General features: G+C 43.8%; 1 protein-coding gene across 4 annotated transcripts in view; it reads right to left on the reverse strand.

Annotated features, from left to right (window-relative positions):
- The window catches only part of LOC138266439 (clathrin heavy chain 1-like), a 378,407-nt gene that overhangs the window by 153,703 nt on the left and 201,329 nt on the right, over positions 1-23,375 (reverse strand). For all 4 annotated transcript variants that reach the window (XM_069215209.1, XM_069215208.1, XM_069215207.1 and 1 more), the window contains exons 22-25: positions 20,565-20,722; positions 4,417-4,581; positions 2,942-3,049; positions 940-1,107 (exon numbers count right to left, since the gene is read on the reverse strand). In XM_069215209.1, coding sequence (XP_069071310.1) covers positions 940-1,107; positions 2,942-3,049; positions 4,417-4,581; positions 20,565-20,722 — 599 coding nt within the window. The remainder of the gene's footprint in view (positions 1-939; positions 1,108-2,941; positions 3,050-4,416; positions 4,582-20,564; positions 20,723-23,375) is intronic.

The raw sequence follows: 23,375 nt of genomic DNA on the forward strand, positions 1-23,375 counted from the left end.
CTCAGAGTGACAAAGGCACTCTCCCCATGGGGCCAGCAACATGTCTCTAGTGTGGCAGGCTGCTGGAACTAGTCAGCCTACACAGATAGTCGGTTAAGTTTCAGGGGGCACCTCTAAGGTGCCCTCTGTGGTGTATTTTACAATAAAATGTACACTGGCATCAGTGTGCATTTATTGTGCTGAGAAGTTTGATACCAAACTTCCCAGTTTTCAGTGTAGCCATTATGGTGCTGTGGAGTTCGTGTTTGACAGACTCCCAGACCATATACTCTTATGGCTACCCTGCACTTACAATGTCTAAGGTTTTGTTTAGACACTGTAGGGGTACCATGCTCATGCACTGGTACCCTCACCTATGGTATAGTGCACCCTGCCTTAGGGCTGTAAGGCCTGCTAGAGGGGTGTCTTACCTATACTGCATAGGCAGTGAGAGGCTGGCATGGCACCCTGAGGGGAGTGCCATGTCGACTTACTCGTTTTGTCCTCACTAGCATACACAAGCTGGCAAGCAGTGTGTCTGTGCTGAGTGAGAGGTCTCCAGGGTGGCATAAGACATGCTGCAGCCCTTAGAGACCTTCCTTGGCATCAGGGCCCTTGGTACTAGAAGTACCAGTTACAAGGGACTTATCTGGATGCCAGGGTCTGCCAATTGTGGATACAAAAGTACAGGTTAGGGAAAGAACACTGGTGCTGGGGCCTGGTTAGCAGGCCTCAGCACACTTTCAATTGTAAACATAGCATCAGCAAAGGCAAAAAGTCAGGGGGCAACCATGCCAAGGAGGCATTTCCTTACACAAGGGAATTGAGGCGTCAGTAATTAAAGACAGGCATTGAAAGAAATGATAAACCTGGACAATGAAACATCCATATACAGCACATAGACCAAAGGCACAAGCAATACACTTGAAAGTTCAAAATATACACCCTCGCTTTCCTTACCTTTGGAATATTTACTCGGGACCAGAAGAGCTCAAGATGCTCGCGCATCTTCTGAGGTTTGAACTTGGAGTATAGGATGGCTAGCTCGGTGAACATACCCATGTGGGCACGCTCCAGGCCCAGAGCAGCCTCCAGCAGTGAAATCAGCTCCTCAAAGTAGCCACGATCCTACAAAACAAAACCACAGAACGCTTAAGTAGGAGGAAGCCTCAAGATGCATACCGACACATACGTGCAAAATCTTTTCAGTGTACTTAACACACACTGTTCTTTCTTCAACACTTTTCACCTGCAAGTCGAGCACAGTATCTTTTCAACCATAGGAGTGGGCTTTTAAGGTACACACAGTGTTAATGGATGTAAGAAAACACTGCAGTTGAAGGACTTTTAGGGGCCTCAATTCAATACCCGCATGAAGGTCTAAAGAGATACCTAGACACAGTATGCAATGGATAAACTCATTCATTATCACATAAAGCTACTATATGATGCAAGAGCTGCACAGAAGTGTGCCTGTCAATTATGTTGCATCAACTTCAGTGCTACATTCATTGTTCCATCTTCATCCACTGCTGCATTTTTCCACTTCTTTTGCATTTGAGTACCTTCTAAGATAGACAAAACCCCTAAATGAATTCTTTCAGCACACTCCTCCCTTTTCTAGGTCACAGCAAACCACTCTTGGCCTTGTCCCCATATTAAGGTGCTTGGACACCTCATCAGGATTGGAGATAGGCATGAAACTCTGAAATAAAAATAATTCCACTACTTTAACTTACCACTGTTGTCTTTTTTATCTCTCCATCTTTAACCTTTTCTTCATCTTGCAGGCCTTTCATACCCTAGCTATGGTTTTAAGTAAAAACCAAACATTTAATCTGATAGTGTCCCTTCTAGCCAGATACTAAAGCAGTGATGGGTCTCCTCATTTTCTTTCCCTGGGGATCATAAAACATCTGGAGATCATAAAAGCATCTGCAGCCGTAAAGGAGGCTGAAAGGGAAGTAAACACCTGTAACTTATGCTGGGAAGGGAGAAACGCTTGCAAAATAGATGCACGGCTGATATAATTATACCTGTGTCCAGAACTCCCAAGCTAAATTATAAGCTTCACATCAAGACCGACTAAATAAACAAAACTTGAATTGGAGGAGGCTGTCCCGCAGTTGTTTACAGGAGGGCACAGTTTACCAAGCAGCATAGTTGGCAGCCTTAGTGGAGACATTTTAAAGAATAAAAGATCAGAAGTGTGATGGCCCTGGATTAGCAGTGCACCAAGTAATGTGCTAAATGCCACACGCTTTACCCAGTGGCAAATCTGCAAACCGCACTTTTCACTCACAAACCGCTACAGTGCGAAGATGACCAGTGGGCAACCCTTGTGCCAGGGCTAGACAGCGCAGCCCTTTGTTTTAAAGGTTAGAGTCATTCGCTCTTTGTGAAGTTCTGATAACACTCTATTTTTTAAAAAAACAACATACTCTTTAACAAGCCTTCGTGGAAAGCATCTCAATTACTTCCGAGATAGGGCAAACCTTTCGCTTGATGCTTTAAAACAATCTGCACCGCGGCCTATGCCAGCGACACCACCAGTACTCACAATGTATTTCTTACGACAGAACATGTAGGCCTCTCTCCTTTGCACGCACAACTACATAAATGTATAGATGAGGCAATTTCAGTAATCTTGCTAAATAATGCTTCATTTCATACCTAACACAACTCTATTGGAATATGAGTTACTGAACTGAAATGTTTCTTAACGTTATTCCTTTTGCTAAGTGCTTCAACAGCACTTGAATTTGTTTCACGCTAAAGGAGACTACTAATTCATAAGTACATTTCTGTATGTGTTTTTGCAGTTTTATTTTTACTGTACTAAATATTTCAGTTAAAAGAATACTGACGTGTGAGAGACTGAAGATTCATTCTCTATCCTTATAATGTTGAACTATGGTAGGGCTAAAGGGAGGTTCATTAGAAGAAATGAATGCCATCTCACCTGGTAATAACTGATCAGCTCCTCCAGCTCATCGGCATGGATCACAATGTGCAAGCCACATATCTGAGCGAGCCTGAACTCTGTGCCGTCCACACAGGCGAAGCACACCTGCAACGAAGAGAGCAACGTTTAGGTCAAGGAGCACAAGAATAAGGGCTGCTCTTAGTATGATTCAGTAAGAACCTGTGGCATCTCTCAAGAGAGCTGATCCGGGATTAACACTGAATACTTGCATCTCAAACACGTTATAGTATAACCCGCCAACAGTCCAGTAAATTCACCAAACCCAAGTAAACGAGAAGACTGCATCCAGATGAGGCGTGTGAGCATGTCTGTCACCCGTGTAATCACAGATTTGACAAGGACTACTCAAACCTCACTTGTCATTTAGCAATTTCACCTAACCTTGTACGATCAGAAGGAACATAACTTTGTGACAGTATGTGCAAAATATATGGTGGACCAAAACATGAACGGTGGTTAAGTAAAATCTGTCAACCACCAATCTTTATGCTACTATCCATAGGTTCACTGCAGGATAGAAAGTCGTAACACCTAAACCACACTACAATTGGTAGTACTCAGAACACATTTGGCAGAACCTACTCACCAACTTAGCCACTAACCAAGGTAGGTGGCAGAGCACTGCCAAATCGAAGGGCGTTGTCTTTCACCGCACACACCATTGAAACAATCAGACAAAACTATCAAACACAACATGCTCACACATTCACCACATTGTCACAGCGACCTGCGCTGTGTTGCATAAACCAAAAAATAAAATACTGATGCTCTTGCCAAGCAAGGGAACACTGATCCCAGCCCTGAAGTGAGATGAAACATTATGTCCTGCAGCACACCCACCAACACGAAAAACCCAGAAGATATTCCTAGATAAAATGCATTTTACTTTTACACTAATTAACACCATTACAAAACTCTCCAGATACCATACACAGCCAAACACCAGCAAAACAGACCCTATTAAAAAACAAATCCTCCATCCAATTGGTGGTCTTCTTGGATACAGTTTAAATGGTGCTATGTGCTACAAGACCATAATTGGAAGTTCGACACAATGTATAAAAATGCAATGCCTATAATTTTATTGAAAAGCAAAACCATAAAACATGATCACAAGTGTAGGGACTAGAATTTAAAAAAAAAAAAGCATAAATTTAATTAGACCATGCTGAACTGAATATGCATACCACAAAAAGGCAAACTCACCTTTAATACATATCTGTTCACTACAACTACTAACGTCACTTTCGTCTCCAATCAGCAAATATTACCAAGGGCTACACAGGGAGACTACAACAATGGAGTCACAACCATTGGAGTAATACATGCTGCTCTTATCGAGCTTTATTCTGCATATTTTCAATCACTGCCCCCCCCCCCCCTCTCCTCACTAAGTATTCAGGGGATACTTCCCACTCTATGCAGATCGATTACACGTGAATTTAACTTACCTCCTTCCACGTCCTTGTGCTGTTGGCTTTTCGGGCACTGTCCACAGCTGCCTGGTACTCTCCCAAGTGCACCAACGTCGATGCCAAGCGGGCAAAATTGGACACATTATTATACAGTAGCTTTGCTGCATCATACATGCCTTCCTCGTAACAACGGTCGCCAACCTGCAGATGAATAGAGACCATGTCAATTGCAGATAAAGAAGAAATCAAAGTGGCTATTAAGCAGAAAGGGGACATTTGAGATTCTTCTATTGTTTAGACTGCTCTCAAAAAGGCAGTATTTGAAATGTGCTTTGCAGCACACATGAAATGCCTGAAATTAAGATATCCTAACCCCCTCGTCTACCCAAATTACATGACAATAACAAAGATGTAAATGTTCAGTATCCTTTGGTCCACAGCAACACAACATTTGCAGCTGTTGCAGCAACCATTCATGCACCTCTTGTGGTCTCCTTCAGTTAAAGCAAAACACAGGAACTAAATGCATAAGACATAATGCACCACACCATATCATAACAGAATCATAATTTATATAGCTGCCCCTGGTTTGCAATGTTAAATGTGAAATCATGAACTTATAGAAATCAAGATGTAAAAAGTAACAAAAACTTTTAAAACAAAAAAGCTAGCAGAAAAGTTCCATCTACTGAGGTCTGTGCACCAGGTGCAGGCACAGGAGAGGCCAACTAAAGAAGACAAAGTGTGGAGAATAGTTTTGCACCAACTGATTGGTCTGTCCTCAAAACAGTGCTTTGACCAGCCAGCCAGCAAATGCCATCCAATATGGAATGCACCAAGATGGTAACTATCCGCATACAAGGACTTGAAGGGGACTGTACGAGAAGAAGCTTCAGAGCATATGACTGCTGCAACCAAAATCATCCAGAGAGGGGACATGCATACCCAGGACACAACTACAGCTAAATCACCATCTGCATCGACCCTACGCTCCACACAATATCACAGTCAACGGAGTTGTGACAACAAGGACAGCTGCTGAAGCGCAGCCAAGGAAAGACAGCGGGATGCTTCATAAGTTAATACAGCATGGTGCTCAACCCACAAAACGACCACATCATTGGAACGGCATCATGGAGGCCAACACTAGAACTAGTAAGAACCCCTAAAATTTTAAACAGATAACCCACATGAAAATTACTTACATTAAAAAGTAAAAAAGATATCAGCCAATTCATCCTGCCATAACATACATTACTGCTGCCTGAGGAGATCGAGTCTGTGGGTAACAGCCGACAGAAATGAAAGAAGTCCCTCTCACAATTAGTCTAAAAACTGCCACACACTACCTTCGACATAAAGAAAGCATCTTCCACAGAAGAAACATTGCAGACAATAAACTAAGTGAACAATGTCGGCCGAAAGAGACAACAAAGGCAACCCCTTTTGGAAGCTTAGGTGGATTTCAAGAGGTAGCACTCCAGGAAGAACATGTTGATGATATTTTTGTGCCTGACACCTTTTAGGCAAGCCAGCAATCCTGGAAAAAATAAACATGCCTGCAATAATGATACTGTTTTTAAATCATAGGTGGTCCCTGTCAACCCACCTAGATTGAGAATGAAGTACAAAAAGCTCAGACTGCCAGCTTAATTTCGAAAAAAAAGTGGGGAACTGGAGGGCACAACAATTGCAGATTTAGGCAATCCGAGGAACAGGTAAGGCATTCTTTAGACTGATTGTTCCAGACTACAGCAGGCTGATACAGATGAGAAAAAGAGGCGCAAAGTTTTACTGAACAACTGATGGGGCTGATGGAGAAATATCTGTGGTACTCGGCCAAGGGACAAGAAGTCATGTGCATTTAAAGAGGTGAAGAACACAAAATCCTTTTTATTTATGAAACTGTGAAGAGCAGATTAAGATAAGAACACTGAACAGTGACTGTTCTTTGTGTTACCACATCAGAAACAAAAATTACACACACTTTTTCATCCGCTTTTAATAGAGGAGATAGAAATTTACATTTAGAAAGAAAACATAAGTGACCGTTTAGACGACGGAGAGCAAGATGGCGGCCGCGTAACGCAGCCGCGAAGCGTCTGCTCCGACCAAGGAAACCTCCCAGTGTTGCGGCAGTTCTCCCGCGGGTCGGAGCTTCCTTCGGCAGTCGCGCTTAGAGGAAAACAATGTAGCGGCATTTTAGCAACATTGTGCCGACTCGCGTTGCTTCACCTGCTCCCTCTTTTCTTGGGGATGACTGTCCCAGGACTCTCAGGAGGGGCGGCACAGGGGAAATATTGCGGGTGACATTGCTTTTTGAAGGACTGCTTCTCATGTGAGGATTGTTCAAGGCTACTTGGCTCTTGGTTTTTGCGGGGCCTTTTCTTTTCTTTTTTTTCCCCCTGGGAGAAGTAAAACTACGTGGATTTGCTGACGGAGGCCAAAAGGATTGCAAAGTGTTTTCCCGGGATGCGGTCTGGACTGCTCCTGCTCCTACCTGAAGACAACTACAGGTCTGTGCTCACGGGTCCCAATTGGGGGCAATTTTCGACGTGGACTCAAAAAACGGTCAGAGTTTCTTTATTGTATTACAAGTATTTGACACTGGGCGTATATTATAATAACGCATTTTGCATTAAAAAGCAAAAAAAAAAGGTAAAAATGCCACCTAAGGGAGTGAAAAATGTGACTCTGTCTGGACGAGGCAAGCAGGTAAGAGTAAGCCTGTCGGCACGGCAGGGGGGGGGTACGGATATAAAACAAGGCTTAGGTGAGAAGGTTGTCTCCAAAAACAAGAGTGCTTCACTGGACAGGTATTTTGAGAAAGGGAAGGACATACTGGCGGGGGGCGTAGATACCCCCCCCCGCCGCTGTGGAGGAGGCTGATCCTCTAGTAAACGAAGAGATGACGGCTATAGATGTGCCCCCCCCCGCATGAAGGTGGGCAGAGTGATGCTGAAGATGTGGCAACTTTACAAAAACAAGCTACCGGGAGTCAGATGGAGCAGAGGGAGCAGAGGGAGGGCGCACAAGGCGCTAGGTCATTATTACAGGTGGAGCGGAGGCCAGTGGAATTACGCGATAATGAGACAATACAAGGAGACAAGTTTTTCTCACTATCAGATCATTCAAGTTGGTCAAGCAACGAGCAGCTGGATTTGGAGGCGGATAAAACTTCTTCTGAATTTGAATCTGAGGTGTCCTCTTTGGCACTGGGAAAGGAATTACAGGAGAGTGGCAGGAGTGCCACTGTCAGGAAAAAACAGAGGAAGAGAAGTGAGCAAGTAGGACCTAATAAGCACTCCACTAACCCATTGGACTCTAAGGGTCTTCAGGGGCTTCAGTGGGAGTATTCCAAGGATGATTTAACTCTATTTGATAATGGTGAAAAACAGCCTAATCCTGTGTCACTGGAAACCATATATCAAAGCATTATGGAACATCGAGAGGAATCTAAATTAGAGAGCCGTAGGACTCAAATGGCTTGCCGCAAGATGCAAATCCAAATTCGTCGAGTAGCTAAGACATGTTCAGAGTTTACTACACGGATGGAAGAAGCAGAGACCCGGATCTCGCGTCTGGAGGATGAGGCTGGAGCTCGCCAGTCATCTCGAGAAATGATGGAGAAACAACTTGAGGACACTCAGTGGAAATTGACAGATTTAGAGGACAGAATGAGGAGGAATAATCTGCGCGTCCTGGGTGTACCAGAAGGACTTGAAGGATCAGATATACATAGCTTTATGGTCACACTTCTTAAGGAAGCTTTTCCGGACTTACACCAGTGGGACTGGGACAAAGAGGTTCAAAGAGCCCATCGATTTCCTTTTAGTAAAATAGGACCAAACTCAGAAGGAGGAAGTGGTAGACCTAGAGCAATATTAATCTCTTTGCTTAATTATCAGGCAAGGCAGGCTATATTCGACCGAGCTCGACCCAATGCTAGAAGTAAGGCTAATGGATGTGAGTTTTTTGTGAGACCAGACTATTGCCATATTACTGTTGAAAAAAGGTGGAGGCTCCGGCAGTTAATTCAGCCACTTCAAAGTAAGGGGGCACAGGTTTTTTTATTAAATCCGGCTAAACTGAAAGTAGTAATGGATAATAGGACTTACTTCTTCACGACAGAGGAGAAAGCAAGGGTTTTTTTGGGTGGACTTAACGGTCCGGTTCCCTAAAATAGATTTTCTGGATTGGGACATAGGGGTGGGGGTAAAGTAGAGAGGGTTAGGAGTTAAGCCCTGAGAAGTCGAGCCGGGGGTAAGATATTGTTTTGGCTGAAACAGGGTTAGATAGAGAGAGATAAAGACAAAGAAAGGGAGAAAAGGTAAAAGAAAAAAAGAAAAAGAAAATCATGCACTGGGTAGGGACGGTCGGAGCGGAAGCTTTACCATCATTAGGGACAGTGAGATCCCATACTCTCCATAAATTGGGTGTAAGGGTAGGGGTAAGGGGTGTAGGGGGGTGGTTGGTAGCAGGGTTGGGGTATAAGGGGTGGGAGGATGGGAGAGGGGGGAGAGGGGGGAGAGGGGTGGGGGGGAGTGGGGGGGGCACTAATATAGGTAGAAATGTTCAGAACAATTTAATGAAGACATATCAAAAGAAGAGGATGTATAGGATTCAATATCAACAAGTTGGTTTCTTTAAGGGAGAAAGTATTGACGTGAGTTTGGTACATCAAACTGAGTGATATGGCAAATAGATTAAGGATTTGTACACTGAATATTTGTGGTCTAAATAGCCCCCAGAAAAGGAAAAGAGTGGCAGCTGGTCTTAAACTAATTAAATCAGATTTATATTGCTTGCAGGAAACACACATTGCATGGAGTAAGCGAGAGCTCATACGAGAGCTTGGGTTGACGCCTCTTGTTTGTACCAGACAGGAGGTTTCGACACGTGGGGTGACGATACTTGCCAGAAATAACAATGTACAAGTTTGTAGATCTCGAGCAAGTAACGATGGGCGGTGGGCTCTCTTAGAATTATCCGTGAATACATTTAAATTTACCCTTTGCACTATATATGGATCAGTTTTGGACGAGGCTGAGCCTCTGGATACGTTGAATATGGAACTAGTTGGATGGCCCTTACCAATAATTATTTGTGGCGACTTAAATATTCATTTAGAGGTAGGTAGCAGGAGCATGGACACCCAGAGTTTATATCAGGGACGAAAGCCTAAAGTATGGAAAGCTCTAAGGAGGTTAGTAAGGGAACATGGGTTGAGAGATGTCTGGGAAAATATTAAAACTGTAGATCCAGGGTATACCTATTACTCGTTCCCACATGCTAAATTGGTAAGGTTGGATTATTTTTTCGTATCACAAAACTTAATCCATGGGGCTGAAATAGAATGCAAACCCAGATTCTTATCAGATCATAATCCATTAATATTGTCCATAACAATTAAGGGACCATCTAATTCGCGTCGTGTATGGACATTTGATAGGAAATTGTTGGTTGACCCAGGATATATATCCCATATGAAAGAGTGGATTCACCACTTTTTTGATATCAATAGGAATACGGCAGATCCGGGGATGGTATGGGATTCATTTAAAGCTGCAGTGAGAGGTGAAACTCTTAGTTATAGTTTGGGAATACAGAAAATTAGGGGGAAGGAAATTGTAGAACTTCAAGAAAGATTAATAACAAAAGAGAGGGAATTAGCTAGTAAAATTACTAGTAGAGAAGACATTACTCTCACTCAGACCCAAATGGTGATTCTTAAGGCTAAAATAAATGCTTACTTGAATAAAACAGTGGCAGCCGTCTATCAAAGTCACCGATTGGAGTGTTATGAATATGGTGAATCCACAGGAAAAGTCTTAGCTAGACGGGTCAGACAAAAGGCAGTTAAACAGAATGTTTTGAATATAATTGATGGTAATGGGCGGAAACATACAGAGTTAGAAGGAATTCTAGAGGTTTTTAAGGGTTACTATCAGGAGCTGTATAGTGAAGATATAGTGTATTCTGAACAGCTACAAAAAAAGGTTAGTGAATTTCTGGGGGGATTAAAGAGTACAAGGCTCTCTTCTGAGGAACAAATTACATTAGATGCACCAATTCGTATTGATGAGATAATTGAGGCAGTAAGCTCCCTGGCAACAGGGAAAGCTGCTGGACCGGATGCAATACCACTTGAATTTTACAAGACCTTCCTGATAGACATTAAAAAGGATATGCATAGCATTTTTTGTATAGCGCAGGCAGGTCAGGCACCCTTATCGTGGGAATGTGCAAGTATTATAGTGCTAAAAAAAAAGGATAAATCAACAGAGTTCCCCAGTTCATACAGACCCATATCTTTGTTAAACGTAGATGGAAAGATTTATGCAAAGATTTTGGCCAGTAGATTGGCAAATGTGATAGTCAGGCTGGTTAGAAAACAACAACATGGGTTTATTCCGGGTAGAGATACAATAGATCATATAAGAAGAATAATAGCCATGTTTGATCTTGCAGAACTATATCAAACAAATTTAAGATTATTACTTTTGGATGCCGAGAAGGCATTTGATCGTGTATCGTGGAAGTTTCTATGGGAAGTCATGCGCTGGAAAGGTATAGGGAGTGGATATATTACAGCTATAAAAACTTTATATGTAGCCCCAAAAGCTAGAATTTGCATTGCTGGTTTGGAATCAGATACTATCTTAATCTCTAGGGGGACTAGACAAGGGTGTCCATGTTCCCCCTTGCTCTTTGCTCTATATATTGATTCTTTCTTGCTGAGATTAGAAGAATGCAAAAATATTCAACCTCTATTATATCATGGAGAAACATATAAGGTGTTTGCATATGCTGATGATGTAGCTATAGTGACAAGCAACACGGAGGAAGCTATTAGGGCAATAGAAATAGAGGCAAGAGAGTTCGGAAAATACTCCGGATAGAAGCTGAACTCAGATAAAACACAAATAGTATGTTCTGGGCACGTTTCACTAGTAGATAGACGATTGGTATCTGAAGCAGTGTATTTGGGGGTGAAGATTACATCAGTGGTTAATCGGTTGGTGGAAATTAATTTTATCCCATTATTAAATAGAATAAAGAGGGATTTAGACCGAATGCATAATTTGCACTTATCGCTAGAGGGTCGCTGCAATGTATTGAAAATGATGGTTCTGCCAAAAATCCTATATTTATTTCGGGCTATTCCCCTTGAGGTTGATAAAAAATGGCTTAAAAGATTGGAAAAGATGGGGAATAATTTTTTATGGGGGTATGCTAAAACGAGAAGGGCAATGAAGTATATGACACTTCCCAAAGATCGAGGCGGGTGGTCAGTCCCTAATTTTACACTGTATTACTACGCCTGTTGCCTTCAACATATGGATGAACTTATAAGGGGAAGTTTTAAGGGTAATGAAGAAGTAAAACCAACCCCTATTTATACTATGATGGCGGGTGGGGAGGCAAGTGGTTGGTTATCAAAATTTGAGGAACCAAGTTACTTTAAAAAAGTAAGATTTAAGCCTTTTTTGTCCGCCTTCAAGGTTTGGGCTCAGATAAAACGGAGTATGGGACTGGGAAAGATTACGGCTTATACACCAGTGAAATTTTCAGCTATCCCAAATCATATCTTTAGGGATCCCATACTAGATTTTTGGCGTTCTAGGGGAATAAATAAAGTCGGAGACTTGTATTGTAAATCCGGTTATAAATCATTTACGGATCTGCAGTCTCAATTTGGCTTACCTAAGACCCATTTTTTAAAATTTTTGCAAATACGAAATTTTTTACAGTCTCAGAAGTGCGTTACAGTACAGTTGTCGGAGATCCCGGTAGTTGAGGCTGTTAAAAATGGGGCAAAGATTGGCAAGTTATATAAGTTACTAACAGAGCTACAAGTAGATGATATGGCACAACAGAATGAGAGATGGATTGTACGATTTGGGGTGGCTGGAGAGTGGGTGGACCAATCCTTAGCCATGGCTGAGACAACATTTCTATCAGCTAATTTGAAAACCCAGCATTACAAAACACTGATGGACTTATATTATACTCCAGCAAAACTGAAAAAGTGGGGGATATCCTCTGGAAGCTGCAATCGATGTGGGGAAGTTGAAGCTGAGATAATGCATATGTTCTTTGTATGCCCAATGTTGCAGGGAATATTAAATGAGATAGAGGTATTCCTTAAGAAGATCACGCATTGCAATATTCAGGTTACTGTTATGCTGGTAGTATTGGGAGTCGTGGACTCACCTGAAAGTACGGAACCTGCACTGTATAAAATAAGGCGATTTTTATTTTTGTCCATGGCAATATACCGCTTATGTATTGCTACAGATTGGCTCAAAAAAGAACCCCCCACGTTTGAGAATTGGCGCTCAAGATTACTTACCATCTATAATACTGAATTAAGTCTTTATAAGTTAAAGGGTCATAAGAAGAGACATAGAGGAGAACGAATGTGGGCACCACTGACTAGATGGTTGGAATATCAAGACACAGTTTAAAACAAAAAAAAATGCTAATTGTTTCGATATGTGATATATATAACTGAGGTTTTTTTAAAGGTCTTCTTTCTCCCGTTGTTTTGTTTACTTTACTTTCTTCGCACGGATATATTATGTCTTCTTCTTTTTTTCTCATGTAACCCCCTCCCTCCGACATATTAAAATAAAATAAAATTAAAAAAAAAAAAAAAAAAAAGAAAGAAAACATAAGATATTTTCTTCAAGGAGAGGGCTTAAATATTGATGTAACTGCAATATTGCTTTTCTATGTTGTGATCTAACACCTCCTTAAAATATATATTATCGAAACAAAATGACATGCAGGAGTAGTTTTGCAGCTTGAAGAATTTTCTAGCTGCAAAGCTACTCCAACAAGTAAGTAACAATTTCGCTTTGCAGTGTCAATCTTTTCTCGATTCGCAAACCTTGCATTGATAATTTTCTAGCTGCAAAACTACTCCAACAGGTAAGTAATCATTTCATTTTGCATGTGAATCTTTTCTGGGTTCCCATGCTGTGCATTGATTTCATAGCTGTATTCTTCACCTAAGGGAGGGTTGCGTTGTAATGAGTATTAGAAAATAGTTGCTTTAAAACCTGTCATATTTGTGCATCTCTTTTTGGCCTGAACTTCCACACAATAGTGCTTAGTGGAAGTATGTATGGATGACTATGTCGCTGGTGTACATGTTGTTAACTGAGATGTTGGCCAAAAGGCAAGTGATGCCCCTTCCCCCTCGTACTTGAGTTCTCCCATAACAACGAGACTTAAAGGGCTCTTTCATCAGCAGAGTGAGCATTAAGTTTAAATTCGCCACAGGCACGGGTCCTGCCCGTGGTGGAGCTATTCTCTTCATTTCCTCTAGAAATTTCTTGATTACTCGCACAGTAAAGATGCTTTTTCCTACAAGTCCCCTAGTGTATGCAATAATGCATGCCACATGGACCTATGTTGAAGCACAGGTGAATGCCCTCATATAGAAGGCGGTAAAGTTATCTAATAAATTGCACTGTTTTTTACCGTTTAATAAACCACACCTACCTGTTGACCAATAAACATATTTCTTCCACTTTGCGGTGTGGCGCTTTGTTGTTGGCCTTCTGGACTCTTTGAATGTCCAGATTCTAAGTCCTCTGGAGCTACGCCACTAGTCTGAGGGTTGCTGGGTGACGTACTTGGTTCTCCTGCATTGTCAGAGGGTCCTGCAAATGTGGAAGTTTTAATGTAGCTCCCAGTGACATCTCCACGAGCTCATAGTGCAGCATCTACCTTCCCCATCGTGGTGTTATCAGGATTGGTGTCACCGATGATTCTCTGCGCTTGCTTATGGCCAATGGGATCAGGCGCATTTGGGGGAAGAGTGTAGGGATATGTCCCTGACCATCCCATCAATACAGCATTTTCTCTTGACAGATGATGTGGGAAACTGTAGGCAAACCTTTGGCATATCCTGTTTTCTGGCACTGCGAAAATATCTGTGTGGTGTTTCCCCAAGTTCGATACACTCCTTGTAGCACCTAATCTTTTATTTCCCACTCATGTGAGAATCTTCCTAGGCTGCTTAGTGTGTTTGCTTCTACACTGTGTACCCGTGGCGGACGTCCTGCCACAAGGACGTGTTTTTGAATGGCCTATTTCCAGATGTCCTGGGCCAGTTTGACAAGTACATATGGTCTTGATACTCCTGCTTTTTGAGGTAGAACATTGTAGTTGTGTTGTTTGTCTGTATCAGGGCTGTTTTCCCCTTTGTCAGAGACTGAAATTCCAACAGCACCAAGAAGACTGCCTGCTGTTCTCAGAAATGTGTGGGTTTCACTGCTTCTGTAGGCTCCATGTTCCTCTGATGTTAAGGTACCCTGTGTGTGCCACCTCCCCTGTGTGGGAAGCATCCATTGTACTGGTCACAGTGGGAGTTGGGGATGTGATTGAGCTTCCTATTTCATGCCCCACTACTGTAGTTTGCTCTTTCAAAGCCAGAGCGCTGTCATCTACAGAGAATGCCCTTGCTTCCCTTGAACTCAGTGCTGCACCAAGAAACTCTTGCTCCTGTTCTGGTCATGGCGATGTTTTCTCCAGATTAATACAGGATTTTAGTCTGGGAAGCATTTGTATTACTGTTTGGATGTCCTTCCAGGATGGTTTTTACATGCTAGTCATGCAGGTAGGGATATACATGAATGCCTTTTATTCTTAAATGTAAATTTACTACTGTCAAGCACTTCGTGAATTCTGTAGGTGCGGATTTTATCACTGTAGGAAGTTGGCTCTGTATGTGCTATTTCAAAGTAAGGAATAGCATGCACAGAGTCCAAGGGTTCCCCTTAGAGGTAAAATAGTGGTAAAAATAGATAATAATAATGCTCTATTTTGTGGTAGTGTGGTCGAGCAGTAGGCTTATCCAAGGAGTAGTGTTAAGCATTTGTTGTACATACACATAGACAATAAATGAGGTACACACACTCAGAGACAAATCCAGCCAATAGGTTTTTGGATAGAAAAATATCTTTTCTTAGTTTATTTTAAGAACCACAGGTTCAAATTCTACATGTAATATCTTATTCGAAAGGTATTGCAGGTAAGTACTTTGGGAACTTTAAATCATCAAAATTGCATGTATACTTTTCAAGTTATTCACAAATAGCTGTTTTAAAAGTGGACACTTAGTGCAATTTTCACAGTTCCTAGGGGAGGTAAGTATTTGTTAGGTTAACCAGGTAAGTAAGACACTTACAGGGCTTAGTTCTTGGTCCAAGGTAGCCCACCGTTGGGGGTTCAGAGCAACCCCAAAGTCACCACACCAGCAGCTCAGGGCCGGTCAGGTGCAGAGTTCAAAGTGGTGCCCAAAACGCATAGGCTAGAATGGAGAGAAGGGGGTGCCCCGGTTCCGGTCTGCTTGCAGGTAAGTACCCGCGTCTTCGGAGGGCAGACCAGGGGGGTTTTGTAGGGCACCGGGGGGGACACAAGTCCACACAGAAATTTCACCCTCAGCGGCGCGGGGGCGGCCGGGTGCAGTGTAGAAATAAGCGTCGGGTTCGCAATGTTAGTCTATGAGAGATCTCGGGATCTCTTCAGCACTGCAGGCAGGCAAGGGGGGGATTCCTCGGGGAAACCTCCACTTGGGCAAGGGAGAGGGACTCCTGGGGGTCACTTCTCCAGTGAAAGTCCGGTCCTTCAGGTCCTGGGGGCTGCGGGTGCAGGGTCTCTCCCAGGCGTCGGGACTTTAGGTTCAGAGAGTCGCGGTCAGGGGAAGCCTCGGGATTCCCTCTGCAGGCGGCGCTGTGGGGGCTCAGGGGGGACAGGTTTTTGTACTCACAGTCTTAGAGTAGTCCTGGGGTCCCTCCTGAGGTGTTGGATCGCCACCAGCCGAGTCGGGGTCGCCGGGTGCAGTGTTGCAAGTCTCACGCTTCTTGCGGGGAGCTTGCAGGGTTCTTTAAAGCTGCTGGAAACAAAGTTGCAGCTTTTCTTGGAGCAGGTCCGCTGTCCTCGGGAGTTTCTTGTCTTTTCGAAGCAGGGGCAGTCCTCAGAGGATGTCGAGGTCGCTGGTCCCTTCGGAAGGCGTCGCTGGAGCAGGATCTTTGGAAGGCAGGAGACAGGCCGGTGAGTTTCTGGAGCCAAGGCAGTTGTCGTCTTCTGGTCTTCCTCTGCAGGGGTTTTCAGCTAGGCAGTCCTTCTTCTTGTAGTTGCAGGAATCTAAAAATCTAGGGTTCAGGGTAGCCCTTAAATACTAAATTTAAGGGCGTGTTTAGGTCTGGGGGGTTAGTAGCCAATGGCTACTAGCCCTGAGGGTGGGTACACCCTCTTTGTGCCTCCTCCCAAGGGGAGGGGGTCACAATCCTAACCCTATTGGGGGAATCCTCCATCTGCAAGATGGAGGATTTCTAAAAGTTAGAGTCACCTCAGTTCAGGACACCTTAGGGGCTGTCCTGACTGGCCAGTGACTCCTCCTTGTTATTCTCATTATTTTCTCCGGCCTTGCCGCCAAAAGTGGGGCCTGGCCGGAGGGGGCGGGCAACTCCACTAGCTGGAGTGTCCTGCTGGGTTGGCACAAAGGAGGTGAGCCTTTGAGGCTCACCGCCAGGTGTGACAATTCCTGCCTGGGAGAGGTGTTAGCATCTCCACCCAGTGCAGGCTTTGTTACTGGCCTCAGAGTGACAAAGGCACTCTCCCCATGGGGCCAGCAACATGTCTCGGTTTGTGGCAGGCTGCTAAAACTAGTCAGCCTACACAGATAGTCGGTTAAGTTTCAGGGGGCACCTCTAAGGTGCCCTCTGTGGTGTATTTTACAATAAAATGTACACTGGCATCAGTGTGCATTTATTGTGCTGAGAAGTTTGATACCAAACTTCCCAGTTTTCAGTGTAGCCATTATGGTACTGTGGAGTTCGTGTTTGACAAACTCCCAGACCATATACTCTTATGGCTACCCTGCACTTACAATGTCTAAGGTTTTGTTTAGACACTGTAGGGGTACCATGCTCATGCACTGGTACCCTCACCTATGGTATAGTGCACCCTGCCTTAGGGCTGTAAGGCCTGCTAGAGGGGTGTCTTACCTATACTGCATAGGCAGTGAGAGGCTGGCATGGCACCCTGAGGGGAGTGCCATGTCGACTTACTCGTTTTGTCCTCACTAGCACACACAAGCTGGCAAGCAGTGTGTCTGTGCTGAGTGAGAGGTCTCCAGGGTGGCATAAGACATGCTGCAGCCCTTAGAGACCTTCCTTGGCATCAGGGCCCTTGGTACTAGAAGTACCAGTTACAAGGGACTTATCTGAATGCCAGGGTGTGCCAATTGTGGATACAATGGTACATTTTAGGTGAAGGAACACTGGTGCTGGGGCCTGGTTAGCAGGGTCCCAGCACTCTTCTCAGTCAAGTCAGCATCAGTATCAGGCAAAAAGTGGGGGGTAACTGCAACAGGGAGCCATTTCTTTACAATCACAAATGGCAGTACTCTGAATTGATAATGTACTTAGCCCATGGGATATCTGAAGAACTGCTGATCTTTGCTGTTCATTGGAATATGCAGGTAGGCGCCGTCCTTGAGGTCTATAGTGGCCATGACGTCGCCATTCTTTAGTAGTGGAATGACCTCATGCAATTAGGTCTTTTTGAATTGCTCTTTCTACATGTTATTGATTAGTAGTCAAAGGTCTAATATTGGTCTTAAGGACTTATCTTCCTTTGGCACCAGGAAACATACAGAGTATGTGCCCTTGTTGATCTGTTCTCTGGGTACCTTTTCTATAGCTTTCTTCTGCAGGAAAGTTCTTGCACATCTTGTTGAAGAAGAGAGCACTTTTCCCTGCCGGGGATCTTTGGCGGCACCCTTGGTGGTCTTCTGATCAGTTTGATGCACTATCCGAATTTATAATGTTGATGATCCATTTGTCCGAGGTGACTGCCTCCTACCTAGCAAGGAATCATGTCCTGCCCATACTAGTGGCGAGTGTGGAGGGGGATGTGTGAGCAAGCCACTTAGCTGTGGACCCCAACTCCATCTGGGTAGGACCTCTTCCCTTGCCCTGCCACAAAACAAGTTGTGGTGTAGAGGGGTACTGCCACTAAGGTGCTGCTCCTTGCGAGCTCCTCGACTGGTTTGAACTACAACTGAAATACGGATGCCTCCTCATTGTTGTCCCAGTATACATCAGTCTACTTGCAGAGTTCGCAGCATTGAGAACTGACTTCAGGCCATGCCTTTGATATCATCTTGTGTTCCCGCATGACTATTTTTGCCCCATTATTCTGGGAGATTCTGCATCAGATCTTCAATTTCCTTCCAGCTGCCGGTGTCCACATTTGCCGAGTAGTGTGCTAGTATTTGCATTCCCTCACTTGGTTGCAGTCACACTTTCCATTTTTCTGCCTAACATGTTCACTCTCTTTATCCAGGGGTGGGACTGTGGATGTGGGATTGCTACCTCTCTTCTTGGTTGTAGTTAGTCGCTGCTTAGCACCTGATAAACAATCACAGCTTTCAAAGAAGATTTCAAAAGGTGTCCTTTCTTTGGGCCAGAATGCTTGAGAACATTGGCAGACGCCGGTTTTCTTCTGGCTTGGCATGTGAGTCGGCAGAAGAAAGTAGGAGTCCGTCTGGTTATCCTCGAGCTGAACTCCGTATTTGCAGCACATTTGATCAGGGAGCTGTATACTGCAGATTCAGGTCTCCACTGGGGGAATCTTGGTCTAGGTCCAGCCACATCTCTTACTATGCACTCTCACCGCTGAAGGCTATGCCTTCAATGTTGCTGTCGCCTGCATAGAGAAACTCTTCCTCTTTTTCATCGCATCGTTCCAACGTGGTCGGTGGGTCGACTTCCCTTTACACTTCAACACCTCTGGGCTCCTGTGGTTGGTGGAATAAGGACCACTTTCAACAACTTGTCAAAGGCTCTCTTCTGTTGCAATAGTATTGGCATTTTGCCCCCAAGTCGATGTTTCTCGTGCTCTTCCTAGTGCACTAGTTGATAGCCATCAATTTCCACTTTGGCATCAGAGTTTCCTTCTCCTTTGTCTCCCTCGACTTCTCTCAATTGCATTTTGGCATTAATGCTGCCTCTGATGTTTTTCTCTCCTGCAGTGCATTGATTTTGGACCCATGGAGCTCTCAATTTGTTTGTCGCCCTTCGAAAGTTTCAGCATCAGGCGTTACTCAAAGACTAAGTCCATTTTAGTTGGCTTGGACCAGGCACACGTGTGCACCGATACCTGCTGGTGTCTCTTGGCTTCGCCCTCCTTCAACGCAGTCTCTCGATGTTGATGACTCTTGTCAGTATCAGAACCCTCTTTCTGTGTGAGTTCAATCTCGCCCAAGTTCTCCTCATCACCGCTGGATAGTCAGTCGTCCTTGTGTGAAGTCTGTTTTTGCTATGACTGCATCATAGTTTAATATACCCTCCTCTGTGTCAATCTATGTATACACCATTGTTTCAATCCAAGTTTCAACATTTACAGCTGAAATCTGGCACAGGATTTGCAATCATCAGCCATGTGGTCTTTCGGTAGGCACAAGTTGCAAACTTTGTGACTATTTGACTGTGCAAACTTGTGATGGCAACGCAAACAAAATCTAAAGGGAGTGTTCTTCATCCCCCCCTCCAAAGGCCCTGGGTACCTAGATGCACATTCTCCAACCACGTGATCAATTCCTTGATGTACTCATTTGATGGAAAGCCTGTCATGTCGGTGTTCCCTCCAGTTTTCTTCAGTATGTCAAATCAGGTCTGTCTTTCTCTCATGGTTACCCTCAACAAAACGTCAATGTATCTTCCGAACGTTGAAGCTCCTCCTATCCTGCTTCCACACCAAACAGTAGAAAAAATATTGTGAAGCTGGCAACCACTCACAGGGGGTTCTGGGGTGTACTTCTTAAAAAAGGCTAAGGAGAAATTTTGACCCAACAACTAGATGGTGGAATAATGCACAGCATATTAAATCAGAAAAGACTCACAATGCAAACCAAAATAAGTACATCAATTTAAATCTTATTATTAACAGACTGAAACAATACCAAAAGATACAGGTTTCTCCTTTACAGATGTTTTTGCAGGTAGACACCAGGACCATCATACAACAAATAATCCCATGTGCCATTTTCAAATGAATAACCTGGTATTTTTTTTTAAACACAAAAGGGCAAAATACACATAGATCACGAGCTACAGTGTGCTTATACAAAGCTGTTCGGACTGTCACAAAACTTGAAGTACCTGCTGGATGTGAGCATTGTTGGGTCCACTGACAAACTCCTGCAGCTCTGCCAAGCGGTTGGTCTTCGCCAGAGCAAAGATGAGTTCGGTCTCCACGTACGACTCCCGGGACTTTTTCCTTGCCATCTGCAAAAACTTAACCAGATCTTCCCAATTGCCTGCAGGAAAATACATTATTTAAATGTGAATGTTAAATTTGTTTACAAAAAACACTACGACGTGATCACAAGAAGACACACCAACCCTACAAAACACCTAAATAGATGAAAATAAGTTACTTATCTGTTACTGTAGTTTTCCAGTACTGGACTCTTTCATAGATTTACATGATTGAATCATTCCCAGTCGTCGAGATGGGAATCCCCCAGTACCACAATAGCAATACAATGTTAAACATAGTGCATGTAGGCACTAGGCCCTTCACGTTTGTAGCATCTCTCAGTCAATTTCAAAAAGAGACCCAACAAAGGTTTCAGCCAATCAGGCTGCTTTGCCCTTTAGAACATTCCTGTGAGAAGCTCCAGTCCCTCAGATTTTCCACAGTTCAAGTGCAGGAGAACTAAATGAAAGAGAAGTGAGCTTCCCAGGGGAGTCGCATGTGAATTTTTGAAAGATTCCATCACTGGAGAATGAAAATGTCACTTACCCAGTGTACATCTGTTCGTGGCATCAGTCGCTGAAGATTCACATGTTGTGCATAGCCCGCCATCTGGTGTTGGGTCGGAGTGTTACAAGTTGTTTTTCTTCGAAGAAGTCTTTCGAGTCACGGGACCGAGGGACTCCTCCTCTTTGTCTCCATTGCGCATGGGCGTCGACTCCATCTTCGATTGTTTTCCCCGCAGAGGGTGAGGTAGGAGTTGTTTGTTAGTAATAGTGCCCATGCAATGGAGTGAATAAGTATGTACCTATTTAAGATTTAATATATTTACAAATGTACAAAGTTGAAGCTAACTTCCAAACGGCTACAGGCTCCCGGGGAGGTGGGTGGGCACATGTGAATCTTCAGCGACTGATGCCACGAACAGATGTACACTGGGTAAGTGACATTTTCAGTTCGATGGCATCTGTCGCTGTAGATACACATGTTGTGCATAGACTAGTAAGCAGTTATCTCCCCAAAAGCGGTGGCTCAGCCTGTAGGAGTGGAAGTAGTCTGAAATAAGGTTCTTAGTACGGCTTGACCTACTGTGGCTTGTTGTGCGGATAGCACGTCTACACAGTAGTGCTTGGTAAATGTGTGAGGCGTAGACCATGTGGCTGCCTTACATATTTCGTGCATTGGAATATTCCCTAGGAAGGCCATGGTAGCGCCTTTCTTTCTGGTTGAGTGTGCCCTTGGTGTAATGGGCAGTTGTCTTTTTGCTTTAAGGTAGCAGATTTGGATGCACTTAACTATCCATCTGGCTATACCCTGTTTCGATATTGGGTTTCCTGCGTGAGGTTTTTGAAATGCAATAAACAATTGTTTCGTTTTTCTGATGTTTTTAGTTCTGTCGATGTAGTACATTAGTGCTCTTTTGACGTCTAATGTATGTAGTGCCCTTTCAGCTATGGAATCTGGCTGTGGGAAGAACACTGGTAGCTCTACCGTTTGATTTAGGTGGAACGGTGAAATAACCTTTGGCAAAAATTTAGGATTGGTCCTTAGGACTACTTTATTTTTGTGTAGTTGGATAAAAGGTTCTTGTATTGTAAACGCCTGAATTTCACTTACTCTTCTTAGAGATGTGATGGCGATGAGAAATGCAACTTTCCAGGTTAGGAATTGTATTTCGCAAGAATGCATAGGTTCAAAGGGTGGACCCATGAGTCTTGTTAAGACGATGTTGAGGTTCCATGAAGGAACAGGTGGTGTCCTTGGTGGTATAATTCTTTTGAGGCCTTCCATAAACGCTTTAATGACAGGTATCCTAAATAGTGAAGTTGAATGGGTAATCTGCAGGTATGCAGATATTGCTGCGAGGTGTATTTTAATGGAAGAGAAGGCCAGGTTTGATTTTTGTAAGTGTAGTAAGTAACCCACTACATCCTTTGGAGATGCGTGTAATAGTTGAATTTGATTATGATGGCAGTAGCCAACAAACCTTTTCCATTTGCTTGCATAGCAGTGTCTAGTGGATGGTTGTAAGGAAATGCCTCCTTGGCATGGTTGCCCCCTGACTTTTTGCCTTTGCTGATGCTATGTTTACAATTGAAAGTGTGCTGAGGCCTGCCAACCAGGCCCCAGCACCAGTGTTCTTTCCCTAACCTGTACTTTTGTATCCACAATTGGCAGACCCTGGCATCCAGATAAGTCCCTTGTAACTGGTACTTCTAGTACCAAGGGCCCTGATGCCAAGGAAGGTCTCTAAGGGCTGCAGCATGTCTTATGCCACCCTGGAGACCTCTCACTCAGCACAGACACACTGCTTGCCAGCTTGTGTGTGCTAGTGAGGACAAAGCGAGTAAGTCGACATGGCACTCCCCTCAGGGTGCCATACCAGCCTCTCACTGCCTATGCAGTATAGGTAAGACACCCCTCTAGCAGGCCTTACAGCCCTAAAGCAGGGTGCACTATACCATAGGTGAGGGTACCAGTGCATGAGCATGGTACCCCTACAGTGTCTAAACAAAACCTTAGACATTGTAAGTGCAGGGTAGCCATAAGAGTATATGGTCTGGGAGTCTGTCAAACACGAACTCCACAGCACCATAATGGCTACACTGAAAACTGGGAAGTTTGGTATCAAACTTCTCAGCACAATAAATGCACACTGATGCCAGTGTACATTTTATTGTAAAATACACCCCAGAGGGCACCTTAGAGGTGCC

This window comes from Pleurodeles waltl, chromosome 11, assembly GCF_031143425.1.
Source record: "Pleurodeles waltl isolate 20211129_DDA chromosome 11, aPleWal1.hap1.20221129, whole genome shotgun sequence".
NCBI classification, from domain to species: domain Eukaryota; kingdom Metazoa; phylum Chordata; class Amphibia; order Caudata; family Salamandridae; genus Pleurodeles; species Pleurodeles waltl.